This window comes from Diabrotica undecimpunctata, chromosome 1 (assembly GCF_040954645.1).
Source record: "Diabrotica undecimpunctata isolate CICGRU chromosome 1, icDiaUnde3, whole genome shotgun sequence".
Lineage (NCBI taxonomy): Eukaryota > Metazoa > Arthropoda > Insecta > Coleoptera > Chrysomelidae > Diabrotica > Diabrotica undecimpunctata.
The window spans coordinates 162780354-162799595 of NC_092803.1; the positions used below are offsets into that span (position 1 = coordinate 162780354).

The window sequence follows — 19242 nt, forward strand, 5'->3', positions numbered from 1 at the left end:
ACTTCTACACATCCTTGTACAGCTCGCAAGGCCAGCCTAATGAAACAACAAAAGGGAACGTCAAAAGAAAAATAAAAAACGTGGGATCAGAAGTACTACTAAATATAAAGGGATTCGAAATAGAAAGAGCTTTAAAAGAGCTAAAAAATAATAAAGCTCCAGGACACGACGGTATAATTGCCGAGCTCTTGAAAACAAGCAAGACATTAACAATCCCTGTACTAACAGAGCTATTTAATAGATATCTCCATAATAGCAAGATCACTAAAGACTGGAACGAGAGTCTAGTAATACTCTTACACAAAAAAGGGGACAAATGTGATCTACAGAATTATAGACCTATATCGTTGCTCAGTCAAATATACAAATTATTTATGAGAGTTATTAACAACCGGTTAACCTACAAAATGAACAATTACCAACCGGTTGAACAGGCTGGCTTCCGCAAAGGTTATAGTACATCAGACCATCTGCTGACAATGAGAACATTGATAGAGAAGGCAAATGAATAATAACTACCCGTATTTCTTGCCTTCGTCGACTATGAAAAGCCGTTTGATAGTATCGAGATGTGGGCCATAGAACAAGATATTAATAATTGTAGAATAGATTCGAGAAATAGGCAACTAATACATAATATATATGAAAATGCAACTATGATAGTACAACTAGACGAAAATACAAATCCCATCCCCATTAAGAGAGGAGTGAGACAAGGAGACGTAATATCGCCAAAGCTTTTCAACCTAGCCCTAAAAGACGTCTTCAAAACTACAAATTGGTCAACCTATGGCATTAACGTTAATGGCAACAAGTTAAACCACCTCAGATTCGCTGACGACATAGTGCTTATAGCGAGCACATTCGAGGAACTGCAAATTATGATGGGGAAACTAGCAGCCAGCTCCCAATACGTCGGCCTAAAAATGAATATGAAAAAAAAAACAAAAATAATGACAAACACAGATAACCCCAGACGTATAACTATAAATGGCAGTGAGATAGAACAAATCCAGGAATATATCTACCTAGGCCAAATCCTGAGACTTGACAAAGAGAACCAAAGTGCGGAAATTACTAGAAGAGCAAGACTAGCATGGGCAGGATTTGGAAAACTTAGTTGGATACTTAAGAACCGCAAAATACCCCAATACTTGAGGAGCAAATTGTTCAACCAATGCATCCTTCCTATCATGACATATGGATGTCAAACCTAGACCCTAATCAAGACAAACATGAATAAACTAGCCACAACAGAAATAACAATGGAAAGAGCAATGCTAGGTATACGACTGTCAGATAAAAAGAGGAACGACTGGGTAAGATCCAAAACAAAAGTCGGGGACATAGCAACAAAAATTGCCAAACTTAAATGGAGCTTCGCGGGCCACACTGCTAGACAAAAAGACCAATGTTGGAATACTACAATACAACATTGAAGACCTTACGAAAGTAAACGACCAAGAGGAAGACCACAGATGAGATGGGTTGATGACATTAAAAGAATAGCCGGAACAAATTGGAAATATGTTGCTCAGGATAGAGACCGATGGAAGGAGTTGGGAGAGGCCTATGTCCAAACATGGATGACAGAAGGCTAACAAGAAGAAGAAGAAGAAGATTTGTTTCTGGCTAGTTTTTTAACTACATCTTTACCTTCAAGAATCGTTGGTGGCTCCTCTTCCTTCTCGTCTGTTTCTCTTACCTTATCTATCTTGTCTTCCAGGTTTTCTTCTTCCTCTATATTAAGCGCCTGGTTAAAGTATTCCACCAATTTGTTCAATACATCTTTCCTTCTTGTTAATAAGTCACCATTCTGACTTCTGTATTGACTTGTGGTTGCCTTGAATTATTTTCTGTTGATGTTAACATTCTTATAGAATGCTCTGAATTCTTTCTCTCTGTTGAGGTTTTCTACTTCTATAGGTTGAGTAAGTTCTTTATTTAAGTGGTTTTGTTTTTTTCTTTTGTGCATCCTCTTTTCTTCTCTTTTCTTTGTCTGGTAATTCTCTACAGTTGTTCTAGTTCATCGTGTAAATATCTTTCTGTCGGCTTCATTTTTTTCTTTTGTTGCATTCTTGCATTCAACGTCAAACCAATGATTTTTACAGGCACACATTTCTCTTCCTATTGCATCTTTCTCTGCTGCTTCAATGTCTTCCTTTATTCTGGTCCAGCAGGAGTCTATATCTGTCTGCCTTCCCCATTTACATTTTGATTCGTTAGCCTGTTGGTGATGTTTTCCGAGTACCGTTATGCAATTGTCGCATCTCTCAGCTTTTGCACATTTTATTTTTTTATCCATTTTATTTTCTTTACTGATGCTTGAAATTCAGGCCCACAATATTGAGATTATTAGCCAATGATCCGAGTCTTTGTTTGCACCTCTATAACTTCTGCAGTTTATTACAGCTATTCCATGCATTGAATCTATTAAGATGACATCAATCTGACAAGTTGTTCTTCCATAAGGAGAGGTCCAGGTTACCTTTTGTATGTTCTTGTGTTCAAAATAGGTGCTAGCGACTGTCATATTTAGTGCTGCTGCTAAGTTTATCAGTCGTAATCCATTATCGCTACTGGTGTTGTGTAGGCTATGTTTTCCTATAGTGGGCATGAAAACTTGCTCTGGTTCTATTCTTGCATTCATGTCACCTAATACAACAATATATATTAATTTAACAATATATACCAAAGTGGAAAAATACCCCAACAGTGGCTTAAAACAACTTTCATAATATTACCTTAAAACCCAATGCGCAAAAATGTTAAGACCATCGAATAATAGCCTTTATGAGCCATTTCCTAAAAACGATTTTTTAAAAATTATACACAAAAAGTGTAAAGAATACATAAAAAATACACAATTCGGACTCGGATTCGGATGCATTGGTTACTCGAGGGGCACTTTTTGTAATAGAAGTTCTCTTTCAACAAGGTAAAGGCGGAAAATCATTGTAAATAGTAATAATTTTCAAGTACCTAGGATCGGTATTTCAGAGGAATTAGGAAATGGAAATAGATGGAATTAAGGTGGAATGGATTAAGTGAAAGCAAGCGAGTGATGTATTGAGTGACAGACGAGGGAAAGACCAAAGAGGACCTGGGGAAAACGCTTAGGTAGGATATATCGGTAAAGTGTTTGATATTGGTATAATCCAAGATATAACTTATGGAGAAATGTAATTAAGGAAGCCGAACTCGTATAAAGATATAGGCAAAGAGAATAAAGATGATGACAGATGCAATAACCAGATAACATATTGGTGATTATGGAAATAGAAGTGAGGAAGAGATGTGATATAGGAACGATGACAAGGCCTCGATGGCACAGCGGTAACAGCGTCAAGTTTCTGAGCGTAAAACTCAGGGATTGTCTGTTCTAATCAGACAGAATTTTTCATAAAAATACAAAAAATATTAGCAGTTCGTATTATTGTCGTTAGAATATAATAAGCAACTATTTGTAAAACAGTAAACTTTAAATATACGTTATCTAATAACTTGCTTAACACCCACACTACACGAAAATTATTACCCAGACAAGGGGAATATATAATAGAGATCGTAGTAATAATACAAATACAAACTTTAGAAAAAGCTAGTTAGATGAAAAAGGGAAGGAAATTAAAGTTCACAGTTTGCTAAACAACAAAAGGTAAGTTAACAATAGCTAAACTGAGACTTAACGAAACAGACGAAAATAAGCACACAGATAAGCAATGATAGTATGCGAATAAATAAAGTGGAACAGTGGAAAAAGCTGTGAATTTTCCTATGTAAATTGAGAAACGAGTTGAGGTTAAAGTATAGAAGTTACCAAGAGTCTCACATGCAGTCAAGTTTTTTGTTTCTTGCTTAGATTGTGAAAAGGTAGTTGAATATAGTTTGCATATAATTTATTTTTATAAATTTGATTATTTAAAATACCTTACCTTCAAATAATCATTTTATTTTGTTTTCTTTTTTTAATTTTTGTGTGACTAATTGTTTCTATTTTGTAGAAATCTTCTCAAAGGTCGTCAGGGCCGTTAAAGAAAAGGGAAAAATGAAAACGAAAATTAACATAAAAAATTTTTTGTTATGTGTTTATGAGGTTGATAACCAAAAACTAGAATAAATATAATCTTATATCAAGGCACGCATTTCAATCTCTACCATTTTTAATCAAATGGAATATCCTCAATCTTTTCAATTCCAGAGTAGTTGTATTACCCTAATCCTTTACTATAATGTAGAATGATGGAAGGAAGTTAAAGTAAGCACTCCATCCCGTAATCGGGCTCATCACTCAAGTTACAAGCAGGAAAAATGTTCTCTTAAGTTTGTATCTACTTGTACTGTGTACTATTAAATTTAAAATTAATTCAATTCAAAAATGTTTTATTGATTGAAAATACATTACATAAGTACTAGCTTCCTATAATAAAACAAACATTATTTTCACCATGACATATTGCCACCTGGTAGAGTTGACCAAAATACAAAATATAAATTCACTTTTTAATACTGATATAGTGATTTGATTTGTAATTTAGATTACTTATTTATGTAATTTATCAATATTAAAAAGGAAATCATTTAATCCTTATAAGATAGAGCCAAAATTACTTGTTCTAATGAAAATTCGTTCTTAGAGGAAAACATTTGTTAACATCTGTTTTATAAAATAATGATTATCCTTTATCGTTTATAAATAAGGAATTTTCAACAATCGATAGAATAGAAGAGAACAACTTAGAACGAGATTCTACAGCATACACAAGGAATAAAACGAGGAAAATAGGGATTCATTACCACATAAGGATCGTCAGAAAAACCGAAAAAGATAGGAAATAAATTTAACATTTCAACAACATTCAAAACAACAAACACATTGAGATCTATTTAATCTAAAACTAAACCTAACAATGAATAAGAAAGAACAAACAATTCTATTTATAAAATACCTTGTGAATGCGATCAGTTTTATTTAGGTGAAACATTAAGGTCATTATTGTTCTGAAACTATTTTCTTGTGGCATTTTAAATTAATTACTATTTAAATGGGAATAGGCCACAATTAAAGGTTAAAATACGTTTATTGACGTTTCAATTTCCACTTCGGAAATCGTTCGAAGTGGAAATTGAAACGTCAATAAACGTATTTTAACCTTTAATTGTGGCTTATTTCCATTTAAATAGTAACTAATTAAGGTCATTAAATGTTAGAATAAGTGAACATCAATAATATATTAAAAATAGAGAATTTGATAGATCTAAAATATATAAACAAGCATGAGAAAATGAACATAGCAAAATTTGGTGTTTATTGAGAGTAAACTAAATGTAAGGCCAAATACTTACCATGTCGGGATAGTATTATGAGGTTTTTTTCCTCATGATTTAATATGGAATCACTAACCGGAAAATTTTACTGTCATTATGACGGATATTCTCAAGTTAAAGTTGATTTCATGTAATCGAATGAACTATCTTACAATGGAGTCGTCCCAGGAACGCAACTCAGCAATATTGGCAATATTATTTTAAAGTCGTTAACTTTAAAATGTAACATATCTGCCTGAATTGTCAATATAAATGAGTCAGATAAAATTAAATTATTAGAAGAATTTTTCACTAAGTAACAAAAAACAACATTTGTTTAATTTATTAATGTCTGTATTTTGAGAACGATTTCGGAAGTGTAAATTGAAACGTTAATTAATTTATTTTAACCTTTTATTGTAGCTTATTCCTGTTAAAATAGTAATTACTATATGTTCTTTTATAACCTATTTTTCTTCTTTTAATTATACTGTTCAGGTTGAACAGTTGATTCATTGTAGATGATTACTTCCCATAACTTGCCTGGTATTCTAATAAAGCCTCTGATTCTGCCCACTTTTTAATTCTACCTAGTAGCAATGACGAAAGCAGTTTAACCACAGCGTCCAGATAACTAATCGCTGTATATTTCATAGTATCATCTCGTGAGCTTTTCTTGTACGAATGAAAAATGATGGCGCCCGGGAGAAAATCTGGAGCTGATGCCAGACTAAATATTGCGTCAATTTTTTTATTAATGGTCACAGAGAGATTTTTTATAAAACTAGACCGGTATTCTATCAGTACCAAGAGCTTTATTATTCTTAAAGCTTATGCGTGCTGCTTCAATTCTCAATTGTAAATACTCCCATACATAATTGCGAAAATGTAAGGATCACCGCAATCAGCGATTTGATTTAGGCGACTTAAAAAATGCAGAAAAAATGTGTCCAAAGAAATTGATGCATACCTTAAGTTATTTTTGATTTTAAAAACTGCCTCGAAAGTCCATAGCTCTTTAGGATCATATGTTCCACTCTAACCAAATACTCCTAATTTTTCCTTTTAAATGCCTGTTTATACTCTCGCTTTCTTTGTAAATACGTACTCTTCACATACTTTTTATCAGTTTTTCTAAATATATTTAGGAAATTCATCACTTGATCTCTGAACATGATTTATCAAATTATTCTTGTCACTCTTTTCTTGCAAATGATTCTTTGCAGTTCCTTTACAAAAATTTTCGGTCTTATAATGCTTTCCTCCATCCTCTGAACACGTACTTACATCTCCTTTTCAAAATTAATTTAGTTACGTCCACCTCAGTTTAGGTGGTAACAGCAAAAAGTCTTCATCCTATACCTGCTATTAACCATGATAAGTTGCAGAAATTCTCCAACCTGTAGACTAAGTCCCTTGATACGCTTGCCAAGTCTATAACAGAGCAACCAAAAGTCCATACAAAAGTAACTTCTCTCTCGTGATCTTCTGGAATCCTACCATTTAAAACTACTAGATAATATTCCAACTAGGAGCAATTGATAATGTCTTCCTCATGTCCTTTGACCTTGGATATATTGGTACTATATAGACGTCCAAGTTTTCTCATTTGTGGAGTACTTAATTCCTAAGTAGAGTAATACATCGGCAGTGCAAACGTTTCTTAAAAAAATTTGAGATCTCTAAAACATGCAGAGCCGAAAATTGCTGGCAAACATTAGAATTCCTAAAAAAATATTTTAATTAGGCAATTCACTAGTGATTATCTTCTCAGATCAGTCCAAATTGAATTAAAAACTTAGTAAAAAGCAAAACATAATTTTAATTTAAATGTTTTATTACGAAAATATATGTAAATATAAACATAAAGTTCTACAATTTTTCTTATATCCAGTATTTAGATATCCTAAGATTTCAATCAGGTAGTTTTTGATTCTTTATCTAAAAAATAAATATTGAAATTATTTTTGAAATAAACAATCGAAACATTTATTTTACATAGCTAATGTGAATTAGATACTGTATAGCCAAGAGTGCAAGCTGATTACATAAGTGGATTCAGTACCCTGGATCATATTAATACGCTTCGAGAACTAATTGGCATGAATTAACAACTAAGGCATTGACAAACCGTACATAGAGACTTTGGCAAATATATACAGACAAGCTAAAGCTAAGGTAAAGATTCATGAAAACACTTCAGAATTTCCCACTACCAGAGGCGTCCGACAAGGACGCAATATCACCAAAGCTCTTCACTGCAAATTTAGAAAATAGATTCAGCAAAATGAACTGGCATAACAAAAGCCTATCCATTGATGCAGAATACCTCAGCCATCTAAGATTTGCAGATATCGTTTTGATTGCTAATAATCCTGAAACATTACAAGAACACTAAGCGACCTAAACGCAGCTACCAATGAAGTTGGCCTAAAAATGAACTTGACAAAAACAAAAACCATGTACAACGAGTTAGTGGATGTCCAAGATGTAATAATAAACAACACTGCACTTGAGACAGTAGACGAGTATCTATACCTGGGACAATTAATACATAAATCTGGCTCCTTATTCCCAGAGATCAAGAGAAGAATGAAACTGGCTTTTGGTAAAAATTGAGCATATTTTCCTAATTTTGTTCATAACTAAGATTTCGCTTGTATAAAGGACTATAGGTTTGATCACTGTTCGATATAGTGTAAATTTCACTGCCCTCCAGTGATTTATTGCTTTCAATAGTTTGTGCAGCGCTCCAAAACGGTTCTTCTTTTCCCAATACTCTTCTTTTTTCTTGGTTTGGTTTTCTTCTTTATTTGTCAGGGTAACCCTTAGATATTCAACTCCTGAACCTTTTTGAAATTATACTTTTTACCCTCATTACTCGTAACAGTCTTCAGTAGTGTGTTCTCGTTAGTATTCTGCTCCATTTCCGTATAATTTATTTTTTGCTCGCTAATAACTAGACTATACTGTTTTATATTTTTTCCAAACAATTGAAATATTCTCAGTAACTACCTTTTTGTTACTACGCCATCAGCAAACGCCAAAACCTGGGCTTCTATCTCATTGATCATTCCGCTTTCAATCGTTATTACCTCCAGCACGAAACGGAAAAGTACTGTTGACAACGTGTCCCCTTGCTTTGATCCTTTTTTAGCTTTAATATTTCCTGTCAGACTTCCTCCTCTTCTTACTCTTTTTTCAGTTTTTAGTAGTGTTATTTTTACTAAACTAATAATTTTTTCTTGAATTTTAAGTTCTTCTTAGAACTCGGTATAGACATCTTATCACCAAATCATAAGCTTGTATGAAGTCGATAAAAAGAAGGTTTGGGTTTAATTGTTGTTCCTACGTAATGTTTTTGATTATTTTAAGCATAAAATTTTGGTGAATGTTAGATCTCCTTTTTTAAATCCTCTCTGGTATTCACCAACCTGCTCATTTAAGTACCTGTTCAGTCTCTTTCTTATTATTTTGGCGTATACTTTGCTCTTCATCATTACCAACCAATGAAATATAAAATGATCTTAGCAGACACCGAAATAAGAGTTCTATGCGGTAAATAATCTACATTGCCCATCGTGCTACGCCATCATGGGATAGATCACCGGATAATAAATATTACTCTTCTATGTACTTACATCTTTGAGAAACACCTATGGTTAACACTAATTACATCTTAATTGTCAATAAATTAAATAGTATTTAGTTTAATATCGTCGTAACGAGATCCACATCTCGACATTAAGTTATGAACTCTAAGTTATCAACTCTACTCTAGTAATTGTTTAAACTTTTATAATCGTCCTTGCTTATCGACATCGGTTAGCTTTGTTGTGCATGTATAAGCAAGGCTTCTTCTTCTTCTTCTTCTTCGTCTAGCCATTCACGTCCACATCTGAACATAAGCCTCTTCAAGTCTTCCTTTCCATTGTTTTTTATTGTACGTTACTTGTAGCCAATTTTTCCCGGCAGTCCTTTTCAGATCATCTGTCCATCTCATAGGAGGTCTGCCTCTGGGTCTTTTGTGTTGGTATGGTCTCCAGGTTAAAATTGATCTGTGCCATTTGTTTAGATTGCTCCTAGCTACATGTCCAGCGTATTCCCATTTCAACTTTAATGATTTTTGCACCACATCGGTGACTTTGGTTTTCTGTCTTATCCATGTGTTTGTTTTCTTGTCCTTAAGTGATATACCTAGCATTGCTCTTTCCATCGCGTGTTGAGTGACTCTAAGTATATTCATATTCTTTTTTGTGATTGTCCATGTTTGTGCATAAGTTAATATCGGAATAATGCATGCATCAAAAACTTTAGATCTAAGATGTAATTGAATTTGTTGATTTCTAAGTATATAGTTCAGTTTACCGAATGCTGCCCAAGCTAACTTTCTTCTTCTTTTTATTTCTTCAGTTTGAATTTCCCTATTTAGTATTATTTTTTGTCCTAAGTATATATATTCTTCAACTTTTTCTATAACTTTATCGTTTATTATTGTCACGGTGTCTTCGGAGTGCATGACTTTTGTTTTGTTTAAATTCATTTTCAGTCCTATTTTAGAAGATTCGGTATGTAGTTCTAAAAGCATGGTTTGCATTTCTTGTAGGTCAGTAGCTATCAGGATTATGTCATCTGCAAATCGTAGATTACTGAGGTAGCGGCCATTGATGTTTATTCCCTTATATTTCCAATTTAGGTTTTTAAAAACGTCCTCCAAAACTCAGGTGAACAGTTTGGGTGATAAAGTATCTCCCTGTTTGACTCCCCTGTTTAATGGTACAGGGTTCGTGTGTTCATTTTCATTTAGGTAGTATGTAGCTGTAGCTTGGTTCATAGTTTCTTTTATTAAGTTAATATATCTGCTGTCTATTCTACAATTTTGCATTGCGTTTATTACGGCCGTGTGTTCTATGGTATCGAAAGCTTTTTCGTAGTCTACAAATGCTAGGAAAACTGGAAACTTGTATTCGTTACATTTTTCTATTAATATTTTTGTGGTTAACAGGTGATCGAAAGTTGAATAGCCTTTTCTAAAAGCAAGGCTACGCTTGGATTATTTGCAATTATGCAAGCTCAGATATTTGTTAAACTTGACACGCTGCGTGTGACCCCGATTCTGATTAAAAAACAATTCAAATTAAAACAATAACGCAATGTAAAATATTACTAATAATATTCATGAATTTTAATATTTTAGGAATAATATCACATAAGCATTACTTTTGCAACATACTTACTATTATTATTACTTTGTCTTCCTTTCTTAGAAGACGCCCTTCCTCCTCCAAATACAAATTTTTCTACTATTACAAGAGGAGACTCAAAAGTTAAGGTCCAAATGAATGAGAAACCCAGTGTTACTATAAAAAATGCACACCATAGTTTGAACTAAAACATATTTTTAAAAATTAGATCTTCATATAATATTATTTTTTATATCACATGTACTTATTTTAATAGACACTTATATAATATAGTTGTATACCATTTTTCAAAGTAAAAACGTTTGAAGTCACGATTTATACAAAGTGACGCCACTTGTGTTTAAAATTTCCAGAACATCAACCTTAGAGTTGAAATTTCCCTAACAAAGCTAAAAATACGACATCCTTTTGGAGCTGCTCGATCTTTCCTAGTCGCCAACTTGGTATTTTAATAAGAAACATGTAATCGTGATTACATTCAGAATTTTATAATTATACTGAATAAATATACAAAAACGTTTCATAGTATTAATAATTTAAATTTTATGCAACAATTGTTTAAGTTTAATTATTAAAAAAACAATCATGTTGATTAAATAGATTACACAGTCGTACGCCATTGATACGGGAATACTTCACGTTTTAATAATATGATGGTGAGGTAACATGGGACAGTCACAGTATAGTGTTGTCAATACTTTGTAACCTTATACTAAGTCTGTTCTGATCAATTTGATTAATTGCCTTAACTTTTGATTTATTTTTTGATTAATTTCCCAAAGTTCGGCGCCGTACAACAAAATACTTTCTATTATTGTTTTATAAGTTCTTCTTTTATTTTCTTCTGTTGTTTTATTATTCCACAATAGTCCATGTAGCTGTCTAATGGCTGATCTTGCTTGGCCAATCCTAGAATATATTTGTTCATTACTCCCTGCTTTTGATGCTATTTGTACTTCCAAGTATTTGAAGGTTTCAGTTGATTTTATAGTTCTTATTTCAATTTGTAGGCTTTCTGATTTTTCTCCTGTAATTAAATACTCGGTTTTTTGTATATTAATAATTGTAAGGCTTCACTTGGTGTACTCCTCCAGTTTTCTAAGCACATAGTCTATATCGCTCTCGTCTTTAGCTAGAATGGCTTGGTCGTCAGCAAAGTGTATCGTGTACAATGTCTCGTCCTCGATTGGAATGCCCATATCGCAGCATTTTTTTTCCATTGCTACCCAGAGCATTGAAAGTGATACATTATCGTATGCCTTTGTCAAATCTATAAAGACTACATGAGTTAAAAGGTTTGTTAACTAATCTTTTCTAAATAACTTGCTTTAGAGAAAATATGCTGTCTTTACAGGATCTGCCTGCATGAAAGCCATTTTGTTCTTCTACATCTGTCATCTCTTTTTCAATTTTATTTTTTATTATTTTTCCATAGAGTCTTGAGAGTGAATTTATGACACTTAGCCCCTGCAGTTGAATAATTCTTTCTATCTCCTTTTTTGTAGATGTTGTTAATATGTGCGTTTGTCCAATCCAGTGGTAAGTCATGTCCTTTATAGAATAAGGTAAAGACATACGCCAGTAATTTCCGCAATACTTGTGGGTTGTGTTTTAATAATTCGTTCGGTATACTTTGTGGTCCGCATGCTTTTCAATTTTTTAGATTTCGTATTGCATCTTCAACTTCCTGTATTGTTCATCATCTTCATCGTATTCCACTTCATATGTTGTTGAAATGGTGATCGTGAATTTCGGTCTTGTTTCAGTCAGAAGTTGTGAGTAATGTTCGATCCAAGATCTTTCTTCTAGTTATTACATCTATTCTACTCACTTCTTTTCTATTTGTTCTTAGGTTTTTTACTATTTTACATGATTTTTTACTTCTCTGTTTGATCTTGCGTATGTTCGTCTATAATCTGGGTCATTTCTTTGCAGCCACTTCTGATATGCTTGTTTCTTGTTGTGTAGTGCATTAGCGATGCCATTTGTCCACCACAATGAAGTATCTTTTTTGTTCCTTTCGATCTTGCCGAGAGCTTCATGAGCTGCTTCATTGACTTTATTTATTATCTCTTGGTAGGTATTCTGGGCTAAAGAATAGATCAGGTAAAATTTTTTTATATATAAAATTCAGCTTTTTTAATGCTTATGTTTGAGTTTTTTTTTGGTTTTCTTTTCTGTTCATTTTTTAGACACATTATTTAATTTAATTCTTAAAATCATTATAATTTTCAATGAATAGTAGGTAACTACATGTATTTATTTTTTAAATGCGCTAGAGTTTCATCGCTCGATAAATTTCGGTAATGTTCCTTAGGAATTAAAACTACTTCATACAATATTTCGCAAATATATTTACTTTTTCTAAATAATATATTATCCTTACCGCATTATAATGGCTAAAAGATATCTTCGTACTAAACTGCGAAGAAACGAGTGTTAAGACAATCCCATGTACGAGATACATACAGTAAGACAACTTAGCTGTTATCTGCAATATTGGTCTGCTTAGGATCCAGTTAACTATTCCTGCAAATATTTAACTTTAATTAAACAATAAAAGAAACATATGGTTATAGCATGACAAAAAAGGACGAGAATCTAATGATACATTGTTTTTGGGCTTTACAGGCAATGGAATTACTTCATGCATAATTCACGTAGAAATTAACCAAAGAAAAAAGTATAGCTGAATATAAAAGCTTTTTCATTCAGCATAGAAAAATACAACACTACACCAATCATCTGCATGGTGCGGCAATCATCAGCAAAAGTGTAAACTTTACATTCTTTGAATAACTTAAACGGACAGAAAACGAAATTTGTTAAATCGTGTTTCGTTCCTCGTCACCACAATAGGTGGCACTTCTTGTAGCTTCCACGACTTGTGCAAAACAAGCAGTGTCATTCGTCGACCGTCTGTGTATGCATTTGTATCTTTCCCAGATCTCTGATGAAGTAGGATACATGCAAAAATAATCTATTATCTCTGCATATAAATTATTGTTACATTATTTACATATAAACTTAACCGCAAAAGTTTTCAACACCAAAAATATGCTCATTTTGATAGTTATATTAGATATTAGTTTACGTTATGTATATTTCTGTTTTTAACATTTAGTAAACTGTTGTTATTTTATTATTAATTAATTTTTTAATATTTCAGTTAAAATACAACATATTAAAGAATGAAACCGTCCATTTTATTTATTTTTAAAGTTATAAGGGAAATAAAAAAAAACAAATTGTTAAAAAAGCATGAGACTACGTTTTAGATGTAAACATCTATGTTTTAGATGTAAACCTACCTTTCTGTGTCTCAAACTTAACATAACACCTGGAAATTACACAGTCTATCTATGGAGACCTGGACAAAGAAGTGAGAGATCAAGCACAAAAAGAAAATAGACTGGCAGGATGCATTAATAACACTATTTGGCGAAACAGACACATTAACACTGAGATGAAGTCAAGAATTTATAAAGCCAGTCTAAGACCAATATGACATATGCCTCAGAAACAAGCCCCGACACAGCCACAACACAAAAACTACTGGAAACTGCAGAGACAAAAGTACTGAGAAGAATTACAGGAAATACGCTGAGAGATCGAAAGAGAAGTAAAGACATTAGAAGAAAATGTAACGTACAGTATATAAATGAATGGACACAAAATAGAAAAAAGAATGAAATAACCACATAAGCAGAATATAGGAGACCCGTGTCGTCAAAATAGCAAGAAATAAGTCACCAATCGGCAGAAGAAGTATCGGACGACCACGCAAAAGATGCAGTGACAACCTTCCATAGAGATATTAATCCGCCAATGAACAAGCAGAATTGCTTATAAAGACGAGGAAGATAAAGAAGAAGAAGCTTAACATAAGAAAAACATTTTTTTCTTCCAACCGGTATAGTCCTAAACAAAAGTTCAAGTAAACCTTTGCCCCACAGTGGAAATATCAATGAAAATTCTAAAATAATAAAAAAATTAGCGGAATCCGTTTATCCGTTCACTAGAAAAGCAACATCAAAATACACCAAAGCATAATTTTTGGTGGTTCAAAACTTTTGCGGTTAAGTATATATATATATATATATATATATATATATATATATATATATATATATATATATATATATATATATATATATATATATATATACCCCAGGAACGCTAAGAGACCAAAGAGGCAGTGACAACCTTCCATAGAGATATTAATCCGCCAATGAACAAGCAGAATTGCTTATAAAGACGAGGAAGATAAAGAAGAAGAAGCTTAACATAAGAAAAACATTTTTTTCTTCCAACCGGTATAGTCCTAAACAAAAGTTCAAGTAAACCTTTGCCCCACAGTGGAAATATCAATGAAAATTCTAAAATAATAAAAAAATTAGCGGAATCCGTTTATCCGTTCACTAGAAAAGCAACATCAAAATACACCAAAGCATAATTTTTGGTGGTTCAAAACTTTTGCGGTTAAGTATATATATATATATATATATATATATATATATATATATATATATATATATATATATATATATATATATATATATATATATATATATACCCCAGGAACGCTAAGAGACCAAAGAGGCGCCCAAATCTCAGATGGGATTATGATATTAGAAAATTAACAGGAACAACGTGGTCTCGAATAGCACAAGATAGAAAAATATGGGCGCAAATGAGCGCAAATTATTAGAACAACGTATAACTAAGACATCGTCGAATAATAATAAGAACTTAGAATAACTTTGAAATAAGGGAGGCTGCACCGTAATTGGAAACGGTTGATAAAGCTGCACATGATGATGATGATATATATATATATATATATATATATATATATATATATATATATATATATATGTCTACATGGTAATACAACTAATTTGTGGTTTGGGATCTTAAAAAATATTGAGTAAATTAATTCCTTAGTTTTTGACTTACCTCCGTAACCATGATAACATGAGTATGTTATCCAGCTTAATCCTAGACACCAAATTGGTTTTGAAAAACTATAGTATAAAGATTGAACAGTGTGAGAGTGTCTCAATGAATAAACAAGCTCCTGATATAGAACTACGCAAGCACCCATTGAAATTAGCACAATAGTCCATATAACAAAATTCAAGATCTGTAAAATATAATTTTATTTGAATACCAAAATAGCTATTTATAACACTAGTAGTCTGCGCAGAAAAAACTGGATGAGGAAGTTTCCAGACGTCATCTATGCTTTTAAAAACACAAAATATGGCAAAACTACTGGACCAGATGCTGTGCCCATCGAATTATTAAAACTTATTAATGAAGATGTTATTTATGTAATGGTTGAACTCTTGAATCTAATATATCAGACTGCCACAATTCTTAGATAATGGCTGCAATCGACCTTTGTAGCAATTTCCAAAAACTGCAACAACCTGTTCATATCATAGAACAATAGCTTTAATGAGTCACACTTAGAAAATTTTTAAAAATAATACACAGTAGAATTGTTAAAGCTTTTAAATAAAAAATTGGTGATACACAATTTAGAAACGATACAGCCACAAGAGATGATTTCTTCGGCTTCAATTTGCTGGCCCAGAGAAACATGTACATGCTTCTCTGGGCTAGCATCAGGACATCTACTTGTGGTTGGAGACTTTGAAAAGGCATTTAATTCAATATGAAAGGGTTCCACATAGAAAGCTTGTAGATATATTAAAAAGCAAAAAAAAAATAACAGTCGTGATATGAAAATTAAATTTTATCTATATTGGAATCAAACTGCCAAGGTAAGTTGTCAACCAGAACACTCGAGATAATAAAATACAAACAGGAGTCCGCTAGGGTTGCGTGCTGTTCCCACTACTTTTCATTGTCTACAGTAAAGCGGTATTTAAAAAATCGCTCTCAGATTCAATAGAGGATATATCTATATATCTAGAGAAATTTTGAATAACTTACGTTTTGCAGATGATACAGTGATAATTACGGATAACAACAATGATTTACAGAAGGTTATGTAACGCCTTAACGAAATCTGTCATGAATACAGGCTTAAGATGAACTTAAAGAAAACTAAATGCATTCTTCTTCTTCTTGTGCCTCTCCTATCGGAGATTGGATATCATCAAGGCTATCCTGACCTTGCTTACAGCTGACCTAAAGAGTTCATTAGTGGTAGAGCCAAACCACTCTCTCAAATTACGCAACCATGACATTCTTCTACGGCCTGGATTCCGTTTTCCTTTTATTTTTCCTTACATTATATTTTGAAATAATGCTTATTTATGTCCTCTCATCAGGTGACCCAAATATTCGAGTTTTTCTTGTTTGATCGTTGACAAAATTTCTGGGTCTTTTCCTATCCTTCGCATTACTTCAAAGTTTGTGACTCTTTCAACCCAACTTATCTTCAGCATTCGACGGTAGCACCTCATCTCGAAACTTTCAATATTTTTTATGTTGTTCTGGCCTCTAAACCTTATAATAGCGTGTTAAATACGTAGCCCCTTAGCGTTCTTAATCTTAGAGGGATGCTTATATCTCTGTTGCAGAAGAATTTTCTCATCTTTATGAAGGTGGCCCTGGCAATTTCGATACGTCTTTTTATTTCATTGTTTTGGTCTCCAGTTGCATTTATTGAAGTCCCCAAGTATGTGTAACTTGATACTTTTTCAATTTGAATGCCGTTTATACTAATATGTGCTGGTTGTGTCATGTTCTTACTGAAGACCATATACTTGGTATTTTTGATATTGATACTTATGCCATAATTGTTGCAGGCAATATTTAAATTTGTAAGTAATCGTTGTAATTCTTCTACTGTTCTTGTAACTAGTACAGTGTCGTCTGCGTATCGAATATTATTTACAACCTCTCCATTGATTACGATTCTTTCGTTTGCTTGCAAAACGGTTTCCTGGCAGATACTTTCATTATAAACATTAAATAGCAGCGGTGACAAAATGCATCCCTGTCATACTCCTCTACGTATTTCTATTGCTTGTGATATCTCATTTTCTATTTTGATGTTAGCTTTCTGATTCCAATATAGATTGAGAATTATTCGCAGATCTTTATTATCTATGTCCTTTCTTTCAAGAATGCCTCTTAGCTTATCATGGCGTACTAAATTCATGATCATGACTAAACCAGCAGATACAAACATCCAGTTGATTATTGAAGACGCTGTAATTGAAAATGTGGATACCTACAAATACTTGGGAATATGAATAAAATCAAATGTAGACCAAATCAAAGAAATTAAGACACGTATTGTAATAGCAACTTAATTTCATTAAACTTAAAAAGTTTATTTGTTTTTGGGATATGAGCTTAGAGCTACGGCTAATAATTCTTCGGCGTTATGTGTCCTCTACTCTTCTTTATGGCTAGGAAGCGAGAACACTAAAACAAGTGCATATAAATTAGTTCACCGCCTTTGAATTTTGGTGTTACAGAAGAATCCTACGAATATTATGGATTTAAAGAGTGTCAAACGTAAAAGTAACTAGAAGGATAGGAAATGAAGCTTAAATAATAATAACTATTAAAAGACGAAAACTTTGTGCAGACCTATTTAGAGCGGCGATTAACATAGTCTGTATAGCGATGATGATTTCCAACCTTCGATAGAAGATGGAACTTGAAGAAGAGACGCCAAATATAACGAAAAATATAAAATTCACCTCAATATTCCCCTAGAACTTTTAGTACATTCACCAGTTACTCGCATGTTAAAGAGAATATGGCCAGCTGATTTGAAGACTAATTAGGACTCCGTTACTGAAAGGAACTCCCTCTTCTAACTTATATAACTTATAGAATGTAAAGTACTCTGACTGTGAAATATATTACCAGTACAAGAAATTAGTTAGTAGTTACCTTGGATTTAACTAAATATTTGCTGCTCGTTTCACGTATATAGATTCCCATCATTATACCAATGCTGTAGTCAATAATTCTAGAATGTGTGTCGTATGGACTAAAACAATAGTAGAAACAATATTATTTTATATTAAATGTATGGGTGATTCTTTGGGAGTTCTAGATAACATCTTGGAGAAACTTCAAATTATTAGTATCTGAAAATTTAGGGGACACATATTACGAGGAGAAAGATATACTTTTCAGCAACTGATACTCGAAGGGAAGATAGAGGGTAGGAGAGGTCTGGGACGTAAAAAAATGTCATGGCTGCGCAATATTCCACAATGGACAGGAATCCACAGCTATGAAATGCTTCGCAATGTTGCTATAAACAGAATTATTTAATCCTGACTATTTAACATCTCACCTGACAAGACGATGTACGGTGGACGCCTACGCAGAAATGCACGGCACCTTAAGAAGAAGAAGAAAATTTAGGATATAGAATTTTTAAATATACCTACTCATTTATTCTAAAATATTTAGAGCTTTTTACCACTTCCGGTCATTCAGGAAGTTGAATACAACTTTCTTATTTTAAATATAACCTCCTGTGTATCACTACGGATTTGATTTAACAGTTTTTGAGAATTCTCTCAATGTAAGATTGTGCTATTTGATACCGAGTATTTTGTATCAATGCGGATTCACTAAAGGCAAGTCAATAACAGAATCCATATACACTGACCGGCAAAAAAAGTGGCCACCTTATAAATTTCCGAAAATAAAAATTCATTGCAAGTTTTATGCATTGTTTCATATTGTATACTCAGCATCTTTCATTTTTAAAACAAAAAAT

The 19242-nt window shown here is 32.7% G+C and overlaps 2 protein-coding genes across 2 annotated transcripts in view; one reads left to right on the plus strand and one right to left on the minus strand.

The window, feature by feature from the left end:
• Nucleotides 1-4316, plus strand: part of LOC140441160 (nose resistant to fluoxetine protein 6-like) — a 45596-nt gene extending 41280 nt beyond the window's left edge. The window contains exon 13 of the mRNA XM_072531635.1: nt 4005-4316. Within this exon, the coding sequence (XP_072387736.1) occupies nt 4005-4120 (116 nt within the window). The 3' untranslated portion in view covers nt 4121-4316. The remainder of the gene's footprint in view (nt 1-4004) is intronic.
• Nucleotides 4317-7123: 2807 nt separating this feature from the next.
• The window catches only part of LOC140432464 (nose resistant to fluoxetine protein 6-like), a 41025-nt gene continuing 28906 nt past the window's right edge, over nt 7124-19242 (minus strand). The window contains exons 9-13 of the mRNA XM_072520374.1: nt 18399-18498; nt 15471-15657; nt 12898-13040; nt 10545-10695; nt 7124-7248 (exon numbers count right to left, since the gene is read on the minus strand). Coding sequence (XP_072376475.1) covers nt 7226-7248; nt 10545-10695; nt 12898-13040; nt 15471-15657; nt 18399-18498 — 604 coding nt within the window. The 3' untranslated portion in view covers nt 7124-7225. The remainder of the gene's footprint in view (nt 7249-10544; nt 10696-12897; nt 13041-15470; nt 15658-18398; nt 18499-19242) is intronic.